The sequence below is a fragment of the Cervus canadensis genome, chromosome 25 (genome assembly GCF_019320065.1).
Source record: "Cervus canadensis isolate Bull #8, Minnesota chromosome 25, ASM1932006v1, whole genome shotgun sequence".
Classification (NCBI taxonomy): Eukaryota; Metazoa; Chordata; class Mammalia; order Artiodactyla; family Cervidae; genus Cervus; species Cervus canadensis.
In genome coordinates, this window is record NC_057410.1 from 23,455,377 (window position 1) to 23,474,250 (window position 18,874).

The window sequence follows — 18,874 nt, forward strand, 5'->3', positions numbered from 1 at the left end:
CTCCTTAATAAACCTTAAACTCATCCTGTCTTCCAACCCTGTGCACCAGTCAGTATAGAATGACAGCTGAGCAAGAAACCTCTGGGTAAAGACCACCTATTACCAGGTAACCATGGGCAAGTCACACAACCTACATATGCCTCAATTTACTCAATCTGTAAATCAGAGATAACAGAACCTATCTCCTAAGGTTGCTGAGGATTTAAATGAGAAGAAAAAAAAAATGACATAAAGTCCCTAATGTCAGGCAAATAAGTACTTCATGTTATCCACTATTATTAGTTCAAATGTTATTCATCTCCTATATTCCTCTAGTTGATCTGTTTCCAGCCACACCATCACTGCAAGCCACCCCTCATCACTGCTGCCAGAATGATCTTAAAAATCAAACCACATGTCGCTTCCTTACTTAAAACCCTTCACTAGTTCCCCATCACTTTCAGAAAACTGGCTTATTTTGTCACTTTATGAAAGGCCATTCATAATCTGACTCCCACTCCCTCAACCATCTCCCCACAGCCAAGCCTCACAAGCACCCTCCTGCATGCAAATCTCAGCAAAATCACTTTCTTCTTAATGACTTAAGAAAAATTCAAGTCATTTAAAATTCATTACATAGCTTATGTATAAACTTATGTATAAGCTATACTTTATGGCTAAACTTCATTGCCTATTTATATATCATAGCAAGACTATACATTTAACAACATATAATATATAAACTCAAAAAAAAAATATATATATATATATATATAAACTCCAAGTATGTTGTAAAACATTGAGCTATACAAATTGTGATCATCTTAATAAGTTATACCATGAACTGGGGAAATAATCTTTTTTAAACAGATTGGTTATTCCTCAAGTAATTACAAGCATTAATAATATGTATGCTGCAACAAAATAAAGTCTTAACTTTGACTGTCTTGTTGATGCTAATAACAGCTATAGATGGTGACCAGAGGTCTCTAAAACTAATTTGATTTTAGCAATATTTACAGGATGCCCAAAATTTGCTAGGTTGCTAGTTTGAAATTTACTAAAATTGATTCTTGCCATGAGTTCCATTAAATTTTATAAATATCAAGTGAGCACCTAACTTTATGCAAAGGACTGGGCCAGGTACCATGCCGAACAAGGATAAGTAGAACATTAGCTCAGATTTCAAAAGTTCACAGTCACCACACTCGCATGAACCATTTACAAGCAAGCTATACACTAGTTACTACCTGAAAATTCCAATTGTTTAAACGTTTCCACCTTGCTTTAGACTATCTGTCTTATATTTGACATATAACATGGCTATCATGTGGAAAAAAAGCTGTAGCATTAAAATTTAAGGATGCTGTGACTCTCCAAGTAATCTTTCAAAAAATCTAAATAATAAAGTCTCCCTTCAAAATAAACACTAAAAATCCTGCAACTAAGCAATTTTATGTTAGTAAACTGGCACAATGATATGAAACCATTTTATAATGAAACTTGATTATCTACCTAATTCTCTATATATAATTTTATTATATGCTTATGAAGCAACCTTAGCATGTGGTTACAAAAACTCATGAAAATATAAAAATAATGTAACATGAGGCACTGAAGAATACATCCAAACATTTAAAGTGACTTACAAAATAAAATACTGATCTTTACAAGTATACCTCATTATTTATATTTTTATTTTCAGAAAAAACTTATAAATAGTTCACTTAAGTATATTTCTCACTAGTTAATCACAATTCACTTTACAGCTAATTAGCCTATGTCCAAAAACAGTCCTTTTTCTGTATGATTTTATTTTCTTAAAAAGCAAAACATTTAATTCCAGTAGAAAAAAATTTACATATGAAATTTAAAGAGGCAATAATTTCAGCAAAAATGGAAATCAACCACCATATCTTTTCTTGAGTTCTTCAACAGAGTTATCATTCAATCCTGATTTGTCTATGTGATTGAATAATACACGTGTAACTGAAAAAGAAAAAAATTTCATTTTAATCTCCATTGTTAAACAGGAAAGCAAAAATTAAAGGGAACAATAAAGTCTGTTAAATACTTTTTACATTTTAAAGCAATCATTAGGGTTATTTGTAAATTCTAATTCAGATATTTAAAGAGCCAACCTAAGAACAGAAAATTATACGGCAACCCAATGATGCTTCTTGCCAGAATATTTTGCTTTAGCAATAAACAGTTTTCCCTATATCCTTAATGACATGAACTTTGCAGATTAAACATAATTCATTCTATACTACCTTAAAAGATTTTTGCCCTGTGTGACAAGTATGCTTTTTATTTACTTAATACTCCAATTAACTGTTTTTCAAACCTGAAAACATCTTATTTTAAAATAAAATTTTATATCACTACTATAAATAGAAAATTAGCAGTAATATCCACAAAAATCATGTTTGATGGGCAAGCTATATATTTTTTAAATATATAAGATATATAACAATTAAAAGTTAAAAATAAGATTTCCTTATGAGTCATATAAAATCTTTATTTTTCATACCAGTAAACCATTCACAGTTAACATTTTGGAAAACACTGCTATAGAGTTCATACTACATCCCTCAACATTAAAACTAGCTAACAGTTGTTACTAATAACAATGATAATAAAAGACAATAGCTACTATTTATTGAATATTTAGTTACATGCTAGGAACTACTCTAAATGCTTCCATGTTTAACCTAGCAGAGAGCAGTGATCCAACCAAGACAATACTGTTGGTAGGCCAGTTTGGAGGACCAACTCTCATTCTCTGAGTACACTTCAAGTAATCACATCATAGTGACAAAAAATCCATTCAGTCAAGCACTTATATTAAGGTTTTTATGTACTAAGCACCATTCTAATACTCTGAGACCTAGAGAACAAGGGAGATAGTTCCTCCTGTCATGGAGCTTTCATTCTATTAGGGATAGAGAAAAAATAAATACTTAAAATACTGTCTGCTATTGCAGTTCTGTCTTATGAAGAAAATAAAGCCAGGTAAGATGACAGACGGTGATGAGGAAGGGGAGGCTGGCAGTTAATTTGAGTAGGCCTGTGAGGAAAGGTGACTGAGGTAGTGACTACTAGGTGGAAACCGAATGAAATGAAGAGGCAGGGAAGGATAGTCTCGGCTGAGAGAAAGAGTCAAACACAAAGACTCTGAGGCTACAAGAAGCCTGGCAATTTGGTGCATTAATAAACACAGTCAGTGTGGTAGGCAGAATGACTTTAAACAGTGATAGAAAATGAAGTCAGAATAGTAATAACAAACTAATACCTTCAGGGAATTTCAGGACTGTTTCTGAAGACTGTTACTAAAGATTAAGCGAGAATTCTTTTGGTTTAAGTTTATTAAGAATCTCTCTAAACTAGGTCCACTTCCTCAAATACAACATAAAGAGTATTTTCTTTAGTGATTCAGACTCAACGTCACTGCTACAAACATAAAGAAGAAACAGAAAAGGAGCCCAAAGTGTGTTTAGTCCAAGAGGTACATCCTAATGATTTTTCTCTTTCTAAAACTAGACTATAGCTTAAAACTCTGAGTACCATTGACCCATGAACAACATGAGTTTAAACTGCACAGATCCCCTTACAGATGGATATTTTTCAGTAGGAAATACTATAGTATTATATGATCCAGAGTTGACTGAATCTGGATGAAGAACCTCGGATGCTGTGGACTGACTGTAAAATTGTATGTGGATTTTCAACTGTGTGGACGGCTCGTTCCCCTAACTCCCACACTGTTCAAGGGATAACTGTAATTGAAGTGTCTCCATAGTTTGATTTTACTTAAATTAGGGTTCCACAAAACTGACTTTATACCAAAGACTGAGATGTAGAAATAAATAAGGGATATAATTTTTCAAGTTCATCACCTGCCTCTCTTTACCCTCTAACTCTTACAATTCAGCCACACTGCACTCCTTTTAACTTTCTGAGTTCAATTTGCCCTCTCCTGCCTCAAAACCTCTACACATCCTCACTTCCTTCATCTGATTCCTATAGTTTTTTGAGAATTCAGCTTAAATCAAACAAACTCAAAGATATTAGCTGAAAAAAACAGATGCGACCACCTATGCACCCACACCCTGCTGCATGCTCCTGTGGCAAGGACCCTGTACATGTTCCACCATGCCAGGAGCTCAACCATTACAATGATACTATATTTTCAAGTAGAAGAGTTCAGACCACCTTGGTTTAAATCCTGGGTCTGGCTTCCCAGCTGTGGAACCCCAGTCAAGTTCCTTACCTATATATGTCTCAGTTTCCCCCTTTGTAAGAACAAAATGATAATCATACCTACACCTCACAGTGTTGTTTTCAGACCGAAAAATTTTACTTAATTTAACTGTAACTCAATTTAATTAAACTGCAATTAAGTTGCATGCACCTGTACATAACTGAATTCAATAAATATTCTCTATCATTTGTTGAATAAAGGAACACACAAGAATAAAGAGTAAAGGAAAGCTTTTTTTATAGAACTCACTTTTCTTCTCAGATTCTGACATAAACATCACCGCCATATCAAACCTTCTTAGTTCAGAAAGTCTTTGTAAGATTTCAAAGATGAGTGATGGCTTTTCTTTCCTGAAGCCCAAATAAAAAGCAAATGATCAATTAAAAGCAGCTCATTTAGTTCTGCTTACTAAAATAATATTTCTAATTATATATAAATAAAGTCTTCATCTATCTTTTGTTCCTGCACACTGTCTATATTTTAAGTGCCCAAATGAAGAGCTTATCAAGTCAACTAAGAAACTAATATTATTAAATGTGAGGCACAGAATAGACATTACTAATCTGCTATAATACTTGTCACTTTTATACTCCACCTTTCTCTAAAAAAATCTGTAAGTCCTTTTCTCCCCTAATCACTTCCCTTTTCATTGTTTACACTTGTATTTCTTTACACTACTGCCACAGTAAAATTTACAATATAGCTAATTCTGCAATATAATAGGTAGCAGTATGATACCAAAAAGGATGAATTTTCCAAATCACTAAAAGTAGCTGAGCATTACAGTAGGAAAGTATAACTAAATTTACTTACTCAATGTAAAAGTCATGCAGAAGTTTAATGATTTGGTTGAATACCTCTGGATCTAGATTTTTCTGAAACAACTTGGGATACAAGGATGGTTCAATTTGCTTTGGGAAAAATATAAGGAGTTAGAAAATTATGGCAATATTCCCAATCACAAATTATTTATGTAATAATTGCTTAGATCAACATAGTAAAGAATAACTACTATGCATAAGTATTTAATGAATAATAATAGGGAATCACACTGAAATGTAACTATGACAGAAAGTTAGAGGGACTGTAAGATAATCGCTCTGCTCAATTCACAGAAAAACCTTATGGAGAGATGTATATCACCCAAGAGAAATAGGAAACGAGAGAGCTCAAGGAGCAATAAAAAGAGAGTTTAAAAAATAAAACTACATGAGATAATATATTTTGAAATATTATATACCACACAATTATAAGAAATTATTATAGTAATTACACTTGAAAAAGTGCTAAAAAATCCATTATTTGGTGAATTTCATATGATTTGAATCTTTTCCTTGAGAAAATAAAGGTTCATTTTCAGGAGAATGATTACCTAAATATTGTAAGCATAGTTTGGCACACAGAAGGCACTCAATGTATTTTAGCTTCTTTCCTCATCTTGAAGAATGGAGAATTAAGTTTAAGTCATGATGTATGAAATTAGACTAAGATTCTGTTAGAAAACAGAATTTAACACAGAACCTATTTCCAAAGGTTCCCTGGTTGCAAATACTTAAAATGGCCTGATCAGGATGATGTATGTATTAGGCAAAGAATAAGAGCATTTTCTACAATCACACTGTGAAAGAAACGTCAAAGTGAAAGTCACTCAGAATACTGAGTGTGTGGTCTTTCCCTTCTCCAGGGGATCTTCCCAACCCAGGGATTGCACCCAGGTCTCCTGCATTGCAGGCAGATTCTTTACCAGCTGAGCCACCAGGGAAGCCCAAGAATACAGGAGTGGGTAGCCTATCCCTTCTCCAGCAGATCTTCCCGACCCAGAAATCGAACCAGGGTCTCCTGCATTGCAGGCAGATTCCTTATCAACTGAGCTATCAGGGAAGCCCAGAATCATACTGTTCACAAAGCAAATACAACCCTATTATTATATAGAGACAAAAGAAGTTCTCTGACCTTTACCTTACAAGAGAACTACTAGCTTCGTACCTCTTACCTTCAAGTACTGATACAACATATCTGGAGAACTTTTCAGTTGTCTGAAATCAGATTCAAGCTGAAATGAGTTTGCAGGCACTGGAGGAAGAACGGTCCTGATAAACTGGGCAGGTGCTCTGTCTACCTCTAGAGGAGTCTTCTCCCTGAAGGACTGACATACGTCCTTTCTCAAACTGACATGAGAGCTGAAATATTTCAGAAACATCAACTAATCAGAAAAGAAACACAAATAGTCAAAGTTTACATACAGAAACATCAACAGAGATTCTAAAATTTCTGACTTTATTAATAGTGTGTTATCCGTTTATATTCTGCCAGCAGTAAATTCTTTCAGCTGATAATACATGCATAATTTTGGCAAGACATTATACTTCTACAAATTTTCGTGTGCTGACTATATATATTGCCTATTCTCCTTAGCTGAGCTAACAGCCTTGCCACCTTTTGACAAACTATTTCCATACACTGCATTAGTAGTAACAGTGTTAGTGTTCAGTCGTGTCTGACTCTTTGCAAACCCACGGACTGTATTCCACCAGGTTCCTCTGTCCATGGAATTCTCCAGATAAGAATACTGGAGTCGGTTGCCATTCCCTTCTCCAGGGGATCTTCCCGACCCAGGGATTGAACCTGGGTCTCCCACATTGCAAGCAGATTCTTTTCCGTCTGAGCAGTCAGGGAAACCCATACGGCATTATTATATCACATATACTCACAACTCAACCTTTCACTCTGATCTGAATTATCACAGTTTCAAGAAAGATTTCACAAAGAAAGAAATGCTTTCTCCTTTAAAAAAAAAGTCTGCCTACTTAAAAGTTTTCCCACAATCTATACTCACTCTAAATAGAACTACTAGAATTCAAAGTTTAAAAAAAAAACGTTTTTAATAGGACTGTTGAGTAGCAATGAAAGAATATATAATAAAATTTCAATACCCCAAAGTAAACTATTAATCTATGTCTTTTATATTCTCATGATTAAGAAAACATATGACTTTTTAAAAAATTGTGAACCAAAGAAAAAAAATTCTGAAAAAATTTCAAGAGCCTTCTTCCCTGGTGGCTCAGAGGTTAAAGTGTCTGCCTGCAACGTGGGAGACCTGGGTTCGATCCCTGGGTCAATCCCCTAGAGAAGGAAATGGCAACCCCCTCCAGTATTCTTGCCTGGAGAATCCCATGGACGGAGGAGCCTGGTAGGCTACAGTCCACAGGGTCGCAAAGAGTCAGACACGACTGAGCGACTTCACTTTCACTTTCACAAATAATCATAAATATCAATGGCTAGAATAACGACAATGCCTAAATTCTACATTGTTTATGAAGCTTCCCTCCAAAAAATAAAAAATTTTTGCTGAATTACAAAGTGAAACATATTTACTTAAGTTCTAGAAAAGAAAATAGATGAAATCAACGTGTTCCAACGTACTTTTATCATTTCTAAATTCCTCACTATGGTAAAGGAATAATGATAATTCCTTCAGCAAAACCTCTCTTACATTTAAGTAAAAAGAAAAAAAAAGAACAGAATCTAAAGTTGGATAGTTCAAAAGGTTCTGGGGAAGAATACAACCAGAAGTCTTATCAGTACTATCAATTTTCCAGTGGAATTATTACCATTCAGATCAAATAAGAGTATTTCCACTCACTGAAGAGCTGAAGTGTCACTGATTTCTTCTATTTTCAGTACTTTGGCTTTCGGGACGCCACTTGTGGGCACAAGGTCACCCTGGCTTGAGTTCTTGTGTGCCATGCCCGCGGCTGCTGCCACACGTGCCAGGTCAGCAGGGTTACACTCTGGAGCAGCCACCGCAGCGGTGCTATCCGGCACATCAACAGTCCGTATCAAACTACCAGTTTCTTCAATAATAACCTTCTTGAGTGGCTTCTGAAACAATTAAAATCAATTCTTTACATCAATATACGAAGGTTTCTTATTTTAAGGTCACAAATTTAAAGGTTGCAATGTTCTTTCAGCCAATATTTCAGCTGTAAGTAAATTCAATCTGGAGTCATACTTTCTGAGAATGCAAAGAACAAAAAGTCACGGCACCTACCATATGCATGTCTAAATGGGGGAAAGACGGTGCATGCAGAAATAATTAGAAGGCACTATAAATGGTGAAGATACAGGGTGCCCAAAGAACGGAGGAAGGAAGATAAAAATTGACATCAGGGAGCCTCACAGAAAAAGCACACAGGAATAGCAGTGTGATAGGGCACAGCACGGCCAGTGGAGAGGTGAAACGTCCACCACGGCTGGTGCAAGAGGAGGAGAGGTGAGACACAGCCGGAAAGGCTGCTTAAAGACAGCTTACAAAGGGATCTGTGTACCATCTCAGGGAGTCTTGAGTTTATCCCAGAGGCAAAAAAAACAAGAAAAAATACAGCCAAATGACATCAGTACTGTAGGCTAGCTAAGCAGAACAAGGTCAGGCAATGAACAGCATTTTGTATGAAAGAGACTAATATTTAAACCTAACTGCATCTTCTACATATGTAGCAGCTGGATAAAACCAGCCCAGGATTAAAGATTTGTCAAATAATATTCACAAAGTTGGTAAGAACTTGACCATAATAATGGTTTTTAATTTATTAAAATAAATAGCATTCACTATTTATTTTAATCATAACAGATGTTAAACATTTTCAATTTCTTCCTCAGCTTACATGTAATACTTTAATTTTTAAAAAAAGACTTTCTTCAGTATATTGCTTTCATTCCAACTATACGACTGAATTTTAAATTAAAAAATTGAAATATAAAAACCTTTTATACTAAACTCAGTGTTAAAACCAGACATTACATTAGCATAACTAAGAAACGACCTAATGGTAACAACTGAGTGTTACTGGATGAATACACATAAATAAAGAAGCTATTATAAATTTGTTAACAGAATCCTGTTAGCAGTTCTATCGTAAAGGATAGTCATGTTAATCTAAGGCCTCTGTTTTGCTTAGAACTATCAAAAAACCAGTAAGCTTTCTATCAAAATATTGACCAAGAATGAACATGTGTTAATGTTAAAAAATAGTGTTAAAGAACAGACTGTAAAAAATAGACTACAACTACTGAATTATATTGACGCAGTCCCATTTAAAACCAAATCGTGGAGACTTCCCTGGCAGTCCAGTGGTTAAGACTGCACTTCCACTGCAGGGGACACAGGTTCAATCCCTGGTCAGGGAACTAACATCCTGCATGTCACACCATGAGGCAAAAAACAAAAAACAAAACCCCAATGACAAGAGATGTGTAAACTGATCTAAGTTAATGAATTTCCTAACAGATGATCTGTTTAAGGGATGACCAGTGGCTCCTGAGAGCTGCTCAATGTTACTGATGATGGCTGGGAGGGATGAGGGGATGACAGTATACTGGTAAAAGGAGAAAAACATAAAAGATACCACTATAGCTGAAAGATATAAGAAAACATAAAAGCATAAATTGATTTTTTTTTTTTTTGCCACACCTCACAGCTTGTGGGATCTCAGTACCCCAACCAGGGACTGAACCCTGGTAGCTGACAGTGAAAACAGAGTCCTAACCACTGGAGCACCAGGGAATTCCCAAATTCATCTCTTTTTAAATTGAGATTTATAAACATAACATTTTCTTTAGCTCTATATTATGACCATTTCAAGGAAAAGAAAACAGAAATGAGAATAAACAGAAAGAGAAGACCAAGTAGAAAGGTGAAATTTTCATATGGGAAAACAGGAAATTGAAAATAAAATAATAGAAAACAAATTAGTGGAAACTCACTCATTTCCTATCTAGGAACTCCAGGCCCAGCAGGTCTACATTACTGGTCACCTACAGTCTCTCTAGAGAAGACATGCCAAAAGCAGTCAAACCTGCCAGCCCTTAAGTACAAAACTCCGTGGTGGAGCCTCTCGCTTGAACAAAGTAACCCCTTCCCTGACCACTCCCCTCAGTGTTCAGGTGGCCTCACACAGAGGACTGAAAAGGAAATTAACATTTGTTTCACCTGAAACTGCCGCAGCATTTCTGGACATCATTTTCTTTGATCTCAACTAACCTATGAATTATTTTCAGCTTAAGCAGAAAAAGTCACATAGGGATTATACTTGCCTAAGATTTTAAAGCTTAAGAAGTGGCCTGCCTGCTAAGTTGCTTCAGTCGTATCTGACTCTTTGCAACCCTATGAACTATAGCCTGTCAGGCTCCTCTGTCCATGGGATTCTCCAGGCAAGAATACTGGAGTGGGTTGCCGTTTCCTTCTCCAAGGGATCTTCCTGATCCAGGAATCGAACCTGTGTCTCCTGAACTGGCAAGAGGGGTTTTTTTTTTTTTTTTACCACTAGTGCCACCTGGGAAGCCTTTATCAGGAGGGACTCGAATCAAACCAAAAGCATCATACCAAACTGCCATACTATTTTTAAAATAATGCCCAGATTTTAAAACGGAGACCTATTACAAAAATAAAGAGCAAATTTTCCCCTTCCTACTGAGATAATAATTTTGCTTGTGTTGGATCAGTTACAAAATGGTTAACCCCAGATCTCTCAATTCATGGAGGTGTTCTGTTTTGAGATCCAGCCACAAAAGATTCAAATTCATGTTGCATTTTCACAATTACTAACATAATTGATTTATAACCTGAGGGAGAACAAAACTCAACAGATTTATAAAAGCTGTTTAGGACACACTGGCCACAGAACATTCTTCCATACAGATATTTGATTTACCACATGGCAGTGTTTTTATAATTATGGACAAGCAAAGTCTGACAAAGGCTTATTTTTTTAAAACTTTGGAATTAATTTTTGTGACAAAATTTTACAGAGATGTAAAAGTATAAATCACATTGAATTAAACATTTAATCACTTTTAGTGTAAAAAATAGAATAATAGGTAAAAAATATGATGTGTGACAATGAATGTATAAAAGCAACTAGATTTATGCCTGGCACATGAAATACTATCTCAGAAAATTCAAGAATAAAGACAAAATAGGAACCCAGGAAATGTATTAAAGAATTCTTCTGTTCCTTACTTGAAATAAGAACTTGGCAAAACACTTTCTTTGCCTCACCTTCTTCCTTTGTAAAAGGAGGATAAAAATATCTGCTCTGACTTCACTGTAAAATCGCCATTTCTCTCAAAGCATCATCCATGCATTAACAGTTACTCCCAAAGGGCAGGGAGGGAATCATGATCAGTGAAGAGCACACAGGAAGGTTTTTGGAGGCTGATACGTTTCAATTTTTTGACCCAGTTGGTGGTTTTATCCTTTAAATTTTAATTTGTCCTGGGTACTTTTTTATATGTATTTTATCTTTCATAATTTCCATATATGATACTAAGTAAACATCGGAAATTACCAGAGAGTCAAATTTATATGTATATATATAAATTCATATACACATATATATGAATTCCCAGGTGGTGATAGTGGCAAAGAACCCGTCTGCCAATGCAGGAGACATAAGAGATGCATGTTCAATCCCTGGGTCAGGAAGATCCCCTGAAGAAGGAAATGGCAACCCACTCCAGTATTCTTGCTTGGAAAATCCCATGGACAGAGAAGCCTGGCAGGCTACAGTCCATAGGGTCACAAAGAGTCAGACACAACTGAAAGACTAACACAAATACATATATAATAATACATGCCTTAAATGATTCAATTTTAAAAGTCCAATACAAGACAAATCACTGAATTTTACCATCTACTCTTTCTGTTCCAATATTGCAGGAAAAACTGGCTTTGTGAGACTTAACAAAAAACAGTATGGTATACTAAAAACAATATGCAGCATATATTCTTAAGAATAATTTTGCCTATACAGGTATACCTTAGAGATACTGCAGGTTCAGTTACAAACTATCACATAAAGTGAATATTGCAATAAAGCAAGTCACCTAAAGCTTTCGGTTTCTCAACGTATAATAAAAGTTACATTTATACTATACCATACTCTTTTAAGTGTGAAATAGCAACATGTCTTAAAAGAAACAATGTATATAGCTTTAAAATTTTTTATTGCAAAAAAATGCTAACCATCATCTGAGCCTTCATCCTCATAATCTTTTCGTAATAGAAACAAAGATCACTGATCACAGAGCACCATAACAAATATGGTATTAACAAAAAAGTTTGAAATATTGAGAGAATTACCAAAACGTGACACAAAGACAGAAAGTAAATACTATTGGGAAAATGGTGCCAACAGACTTGCACAGCAGAGGGCTGCCACAAATCTTCAATCTGTAAAAAATGCAGGATCTGCAAAGTGCGATAAAATGAGGTATGCCTGTACTAGATTTTTGCCAAAGTGCTCATTTTAGATCTAACCCCACAGAAGTTGCCATACTGTAATAAAATCCCAATCTCAAAAAAGAACAGTAAAAGAAATAAAAGATGTTTAACTACAAAATGCACAAATTTTGAAGCACAAACTGCTTCAAATTCCTTTTTAATCAGAAAATATGAAGAAATATTTAGTGTTAAATTAAAGGACACTTTAAAAAGTTATGCCAGAACTTAAAACAGTTCCATTTTCTCCAATTTTCTTATGCCAATCTTCCTAAGAAGTATTTCTTTAAGATTCTAAAACTGGTTCTAGGAAGAGATCTCAACATATCTTTTAAGAGATCTACTAATTCAACAGCTTGTTTCAACTCAATTTATTATACCAGTGATATTTAAATAGCAAGGAGAAAAATTCAGGTTTACTTACAGTTGATCCAAGATGAGGTGGATTATCAATGGGTTTTATCACATTTTGCCTTTGAGTAGAATCAAGAAAGACATCATCCCAGTGTCCTTTCTCAATTAATTCCTTGAAAATAAATTTGTAATTATGACTATCAAAATATTCTCAGGTTAATCACACAATAAATAAAGGTATTTATGCTTCAGAAGATAGGACCATATTTTGGTGGAAAGAAGAATGTTTACCTTTTTAATTTTGGAAAGTTCAGTTACTGCTTGTTTATTTCCAGGCTCCAAAAGTAAAACGATTTCAAAATCTAAAACGAATTTTTAAGAAACATAATAAATTAATGCAAATACCTTATGGAGTTCAAAAAATCATACATTTAGTTAATAACCCCATACCTATATCTCAAGAAGTTTTACTCAGGATGCTAGGAAACTGGTGAGCAATAATTAGAACTAACGCTTCTTGAGTGTTTTTCCCTTTGCTTTATATCAATTCTCAGGTAGCCTTCACTACAACTCCACTTCACAGTGACAAAACTGAGGCCTGAGGGCTAGAGGTCATCTACTTATCAAAGGTCACCCTGATAACACAGGATGGGGTAACTCACCAAATGTAAGAGAGAATCTAAGAGAATTCCAGATCATGGAATACTATTCAGCCTTAAAAAGGAATCCAATTCTGATATATGCTACAATAATGGGTGAGTCTTGGACACACACTAAGTGACGTAAGCCAGGAATAAAAGGATAACTATTGTATGACTCTTTACTCATATGAGGTACCTAGAACAGTCAGATTCAGAGACAGAAAATAATAGAATGCTGGTTACCAGGAGCTGGAGGGAAGTGGGAATAGAGAACTACTGTCAAACGACAAGAGTATTCAAAATGGAATGATGAAAAAGTTCTGGAGATGTACAATGGTGATGGTTGCACAAAAGGTGAATGTACTCAATGCATTGAACTGTACACCTAAAAATGGTTTAAACAGTAAATTCTATGTTATGTATATTTTACCATAATAAAAAAAATACATGGGCTACAGCTGAAGCCAGACTTTAAACTGCCAGATTTAAATGAACATGTCACAAAACAAAGGCTGAAAATCAACTGTGTAACTACTGATGCATCAAGAAGTTAGAAAACTGGCAAATTAAGCCAAAAGATAGCTGAAGGAAGGAAATAAAAGAGCAGAAATAAATAAAACAGAAAATAAGCTGGTTCTTCAAAATGACTAAGAATAAATACTAAAAAGACAGACTGTGAAAAAAAATAAGAATAATCAGCAATCAAGGAAAAAAGGCAGACATCATTACAGATCTCATATTATCCTCTATCTCCTGGTTGTTGATTCCCTTCCTTTTCATTCTTGCCTTTTTCCTGCTTTTCTCCTTCTTACCTATAATTCAAATTTTTCATTAATTTTGATTGACAATTGGCCAGTCTATACTGCTATTAGAAGATAACCAGACCCACTATGGAAGCTGAATTTCTCCAAACTTGCAAACCTAAACTGTGAAAGAAAATGTACTTCTCTAAGTTCTGTATCCTCAAACTATGGAAAGGCTAGGAAAATGTCTGCTACTATAACTTGGGATTGTCAACAGGGAGAGTGAGTGCCAGTTGTTATAAAAATAGTCTTACCTTGTTTGGCCTCACTGAGCTTTCCCAAAAATGTTCTTGCAGTTCCTCTTCTGGCAAAAGCTTTCGAATACGAGCCATCTAACAAGATAGCTTGTGTGCAGTCTTTTTCAGCCTCTTCATACCTATTAAATATGATATAAATGCTAAGTAGAAAAATGTAGCTTATAGAACACTTCATGTAAACTGAGTTTCTAATATAAAAAATATACATATAATTTCAATTACCAATTCCCCAATCTCTGTTTAAGGGAAAAGACTAATTTCTAAATTTTTTATTCTCACCAAATTTTGGAATCCTCTGGTTGAGGAGGGAGAAGGTAACAGATTAAGTGAAGTCAGAAATTAGTCTGGTGGAAGGACGGAATTAATGATGGTAAAATATGAATAAAGCAGACAAAATACCACAGCATACCTCCCCTCCAACTCTCACCATGTACAGTTACTACATTAACAATAACTGGCATCAACTCTCCAAACTTCATTAAGATTTACCCATACTACACATCACCTAAGGAAAACAACACACTCAGTACTTCGAATTCATTATGTATATGAAAGAGTATCATCTAATACTTTTCATAAATTCTACTCATCCATGCAATCAGCAATCAATTCAGTATGAATGGGTACTGCTTCACAACAAAAAAGTTAAGAAAAGCTGAAAAAATAAAAATAAAAATCTTGATATCCTCATATATTAAAATGACATTAATGAACTGTTATGAATTTACTTGGCATAATAATGGTATTGTGCTTATGTATGAAGCATCCTTAAGGGATGAAATATCATGTCCATGATTTGCTTTATAATAACTCAGGTGGGAAAAAAGTAGAACCAAAATATGACAAAAAAGGTATGGCTTGTGAAAACTAGATGATTTGATACACAAAGTTTACTATGAAGTTTCATAATAAAATTTTTTCTAAAAAAAGAATCTTCTGTGATCACATTCTTCCCAAGACCTAAATGAATGCCATCCTACCTTCAAAATAAGACCTAGTATGAACAAGGTTAAATAGCCCTGAAATTCTTTTTTTCTGAATTCTTTAATTCACTTCTGAGCAAAAGATTGTTTGTGTGTATTCATGTCATGCCCCAACCAGTTTATTCTCTACATGATTGATTACATCATCTTCCCATTCAAGATACTGCATGGGCTCCACACTTCTTAGGATGAAGTCGAGCTCTCTGCTGAGCACAAAGTTGGGGGCTTGCTTGACTCTCCAGCCTTATCTCTGCCAGTGCCCCTGCGTATCAGTCATCATATGAACCTCCTGCCCCTTCCAGAAGGTACCATGGAATTTTTGCATCCTGTGTCTTTGAACCTGCACTGGGACACCAGACCTGTTTCCTCACCTCACTAATCATACCATCCCTTTACATCTTGGTTTGGTTCAAACTCCTGTTTTGAAAAGTTGCTCTTTTCCCTGTTCCTCATCTAGTCTATAATACCTGATAGCACTATTTAGTAGAGAAAACTTCAGATATTAACTGTAAATCTAGAAGACACACTAAAGGGGATTTCCTGGTGGTCCAATGACGAGGACTCAGCGTTTTCATTGCTGAGAGTACAGGTTTGAACCCTGGTCAGGGAACTAGGACTCTGCAAGCTGGGCAGTACGGCCAAAAAAAATAAAGACATACTAGAAAGAGATTCAAGTAAGACTCACATAGGTCTTTTAAATTTAAAAAAAAAAAAAAAAAAAAAAACTTGCTGTGGTATACTTATGTGGTTATCAACTAAAGCAACAAAACACAATAAATTAGAGCCCTCATAAATACAGATACAATCTCTCATCTATTGGAAGGTATTATTCTTGGCATTAATCAAACCTAAAAATGTAGGCCTTACAATCTTTAAATCATGTGCAATTCCTGAATAGCAAAATTCAAAATTTTCCCAAGTTAGTAAGAAATGCAATGACTTTTACTTGGTCTAGTCAAAACAATACCTCTCTAGTGAGTCTGTTAGTTTCAACGAAGTTAAATACAAATTAAAATTTTCTTCTATGGCCTGTGATCCTTTGAGAGATCTGAAAATCTGGATGGGAAAGATACTACATCCTTACTACCATCAACTTTTAAATGACATGTAGCTTTCTTTTCAATTACAACTGCAGATAATAAACCACATTAGTAAAAACAGTACCTATGACTTTGTCACCAATAAAAATCACAGATATTTTCACATCACACCACATTTGTCACAGGTATCTTTGAGGTAGCACAACTATTTGAGAAACGGGGTAGTGTAACCTGACGTTTGTTTGCATGTGATCACAGGACCTGTTTGTAAACGCTCCTATGACACAGCTGGCCAACCACCAGGCAACTCTGTCCCTAGCAGCCACTTAGACTCCAAGAGTGAAGCCACATGTTAAGGACTGTGCTTCCATTTCTTCCTCCAGGGGATCCTCCTGACCCAGGGACCAAAGCCACGTCTCCCGCGTGTCCTCGCACTGGCAGGCAAATTCTTTACACTGAGCCACCGTTATCACACTGGTAATGTAATCATCTGTGCTGCCTTCTGGGCATTCCCTAGACACACGCACTGGTTGATCAATATGTAGAAGATGTGTCAATGAACATCCCCAAATTCTAGTGGTTTTATTCAAACTTTCACAATAATACATCTTTAAATTTTTTTTACCTTTAACTTGCCTGTATTTATTTTAGGTTTGGAAATTTTTGTTCTTTGTAAGTTTTTATCTTGCACTGGGGTATAGCCAATTAACAACGCTGCAGAAGTTTCAGGTGAACAGCTAAGGGACTCAGTCATACATACACATGTATCCCTTCTCCCCCAAACCCCGCTCCCATCCAGGCTGGCACATAACACTGAGGAGAGTTCCATGTGCTATACAATAGGTCTTTGCTGGTTATCCATTTTAAATATGGTAGTGTGTACATGACGTTCCCAAACTCCCTAACTATCCCCTCCCCCTGGCAACAACAGATTCGCTTTCTAAATCTGTAAGTCTCTTTCTGTTTCATAAGTAAGTTCATTTATATCATTTCTTTTTAGATTCCACATATAAGGGATGTTATTATTGTATTTCTCCTTCTCTGTCTGACTTACTTCACTCAGTATGACACTCTCTATAACTTGCCTATATTTTAAATGCAGTTTCTCGTTTTGTAGTGTGTTTAATTTCTTTTTAATAACTTTAATTATTTATTTATATCTGTGCTGAGTCTCCATTGCTGTGTGGCTTTTCTCAGGCTGCAGTGAACAGGGGTTACTCTTTAGTTGCAGTGAGGGGCTTCTCATTGCGGTGGCTTCTCTTGTTGTGGAGCACAGGTTCTAGGGAGCAAATGGGCATCAGTAGTTGTGGCTCCCAGGCTCCAGAGCACAGGCTCAATATTGTGGCACACAGGCTTAGCTGCTCTGCAGCATGTGGCATCTTTACAGATCAAGGAGTGAACCTGTGTCTCCTACATTGGCAGGCAGATTCTTTACCACTGAGTCACCAGGGAAGCCTCTGTAGAGTGTTAATCTTTAAAAGTATACATACGATTATATCACAAATTTTGATGAAGCACAAGCTGGAATCAAGATTGCAGGGAGAAGTATCAACAACCTCAGATATGCAGATGACACTACTCTTATGACAGAAAGCGATGAGGAACTAAAGAGCCTCTTGATGAAGGTGAAACAGGAGAGTGAAAAGGCTGGCTTAAAACTCAACATTCAAAAAACAAAGATCATGGCATCCGGTCCCACCACATCATGGCAAATAGATGGGAAAACAATGGAAAGAGTGACAGACTTTTATTTTCTTGGGCTCCAAAATCACTGCAGATGGTGACTGCAGCCATGAAATTAAAAGATGCTTGCTCCTTGGAAGAAAAGCTATGACCAACCCAGACAGCGTAATAAAAAGCTGAGACATTACTTTGCCAACAAAGGTCCGTCTAATCAAAGCCATCTTTTTTCCAGTAGTCATGTATGGATGTGAGAGTTGAACCATAAACAGGGCTGAACCCTGAAGAATTGATGTGGTATTGGAGAAGACTCTTGAGAGTCCCTTGGACTGCAAAGAGATCAAACCAGTCAATCTTAAAGGAATTGGTGGTGGTTTAGTCGCTAAGTCATGTCCGACTCTTGCAAACCCATGGACTGTAGCCTGGCAGGCTCCTCTATCCATGGGATTCTCCAGGCAAGAATTCTGGAGTGAGTTGCCATTTCCTTTTCCAAGGAATCTTCTCGTCCCAGGAATCGAACCTGGCTCTCCTGCATTGCAGGTAGATTCTTTACCGACTGAGCTATGAGGGAAGCTCTTAAAGGAAATAAGTCCTG

At 35.9% G+C, this 18,874-nt stretch overlaps 1 protein-coding gene across 2 annotated transcripts in view; it reads right to left on the reverse strand.

Annotated features, from left to right (window-relative positions):
- Positions 1-1,657: 1,657 nt before the first annotated feature.
- Positions 1,658-18,874, reverse strand: part of RPAP3 (RNA polymerase II associated protein 3) — a 35,203-nt gene continuing 17,986 nt past the window's right edge. For both annotated transcript variants that reach the window (XM_043447086.1, XM_043447087.1), the window contains 8 exons: positions 14,574-14,695; positions 13,167-13,237; positions 12,946-13,047; positions 7,887-8,125; positions 6,237-6,423; positions 5,057-5,154; positions 4,493-4,593; positions 1,658-1,968 (listed from right to left, as the gene is read on the reverse strand). In XM_043447086.1, coding sequence (XP_043303021.1) covers positions 1,883-1,968; positions 4,493-4,593; positions 5,057-5,154; positions 6,237-6,423; positions 7,887-8,125; positions 12,946-13,047; positions 13,167-13,237; positions 14,574-14,695 — 1,006 coding nt within the window. In that variant the 3' untranslated portion in view covers positions 1,658-1,882. The remainder of the gene's footprint in view (positions 1,969-4,492; positions 4,594-5,056; positions 5,155-6,236; positions 6,424-7,886; positions 8,126-12,945; positions 13,048-13,166; positions 13,238-14,573; positions 14,696-18,874) is intronic.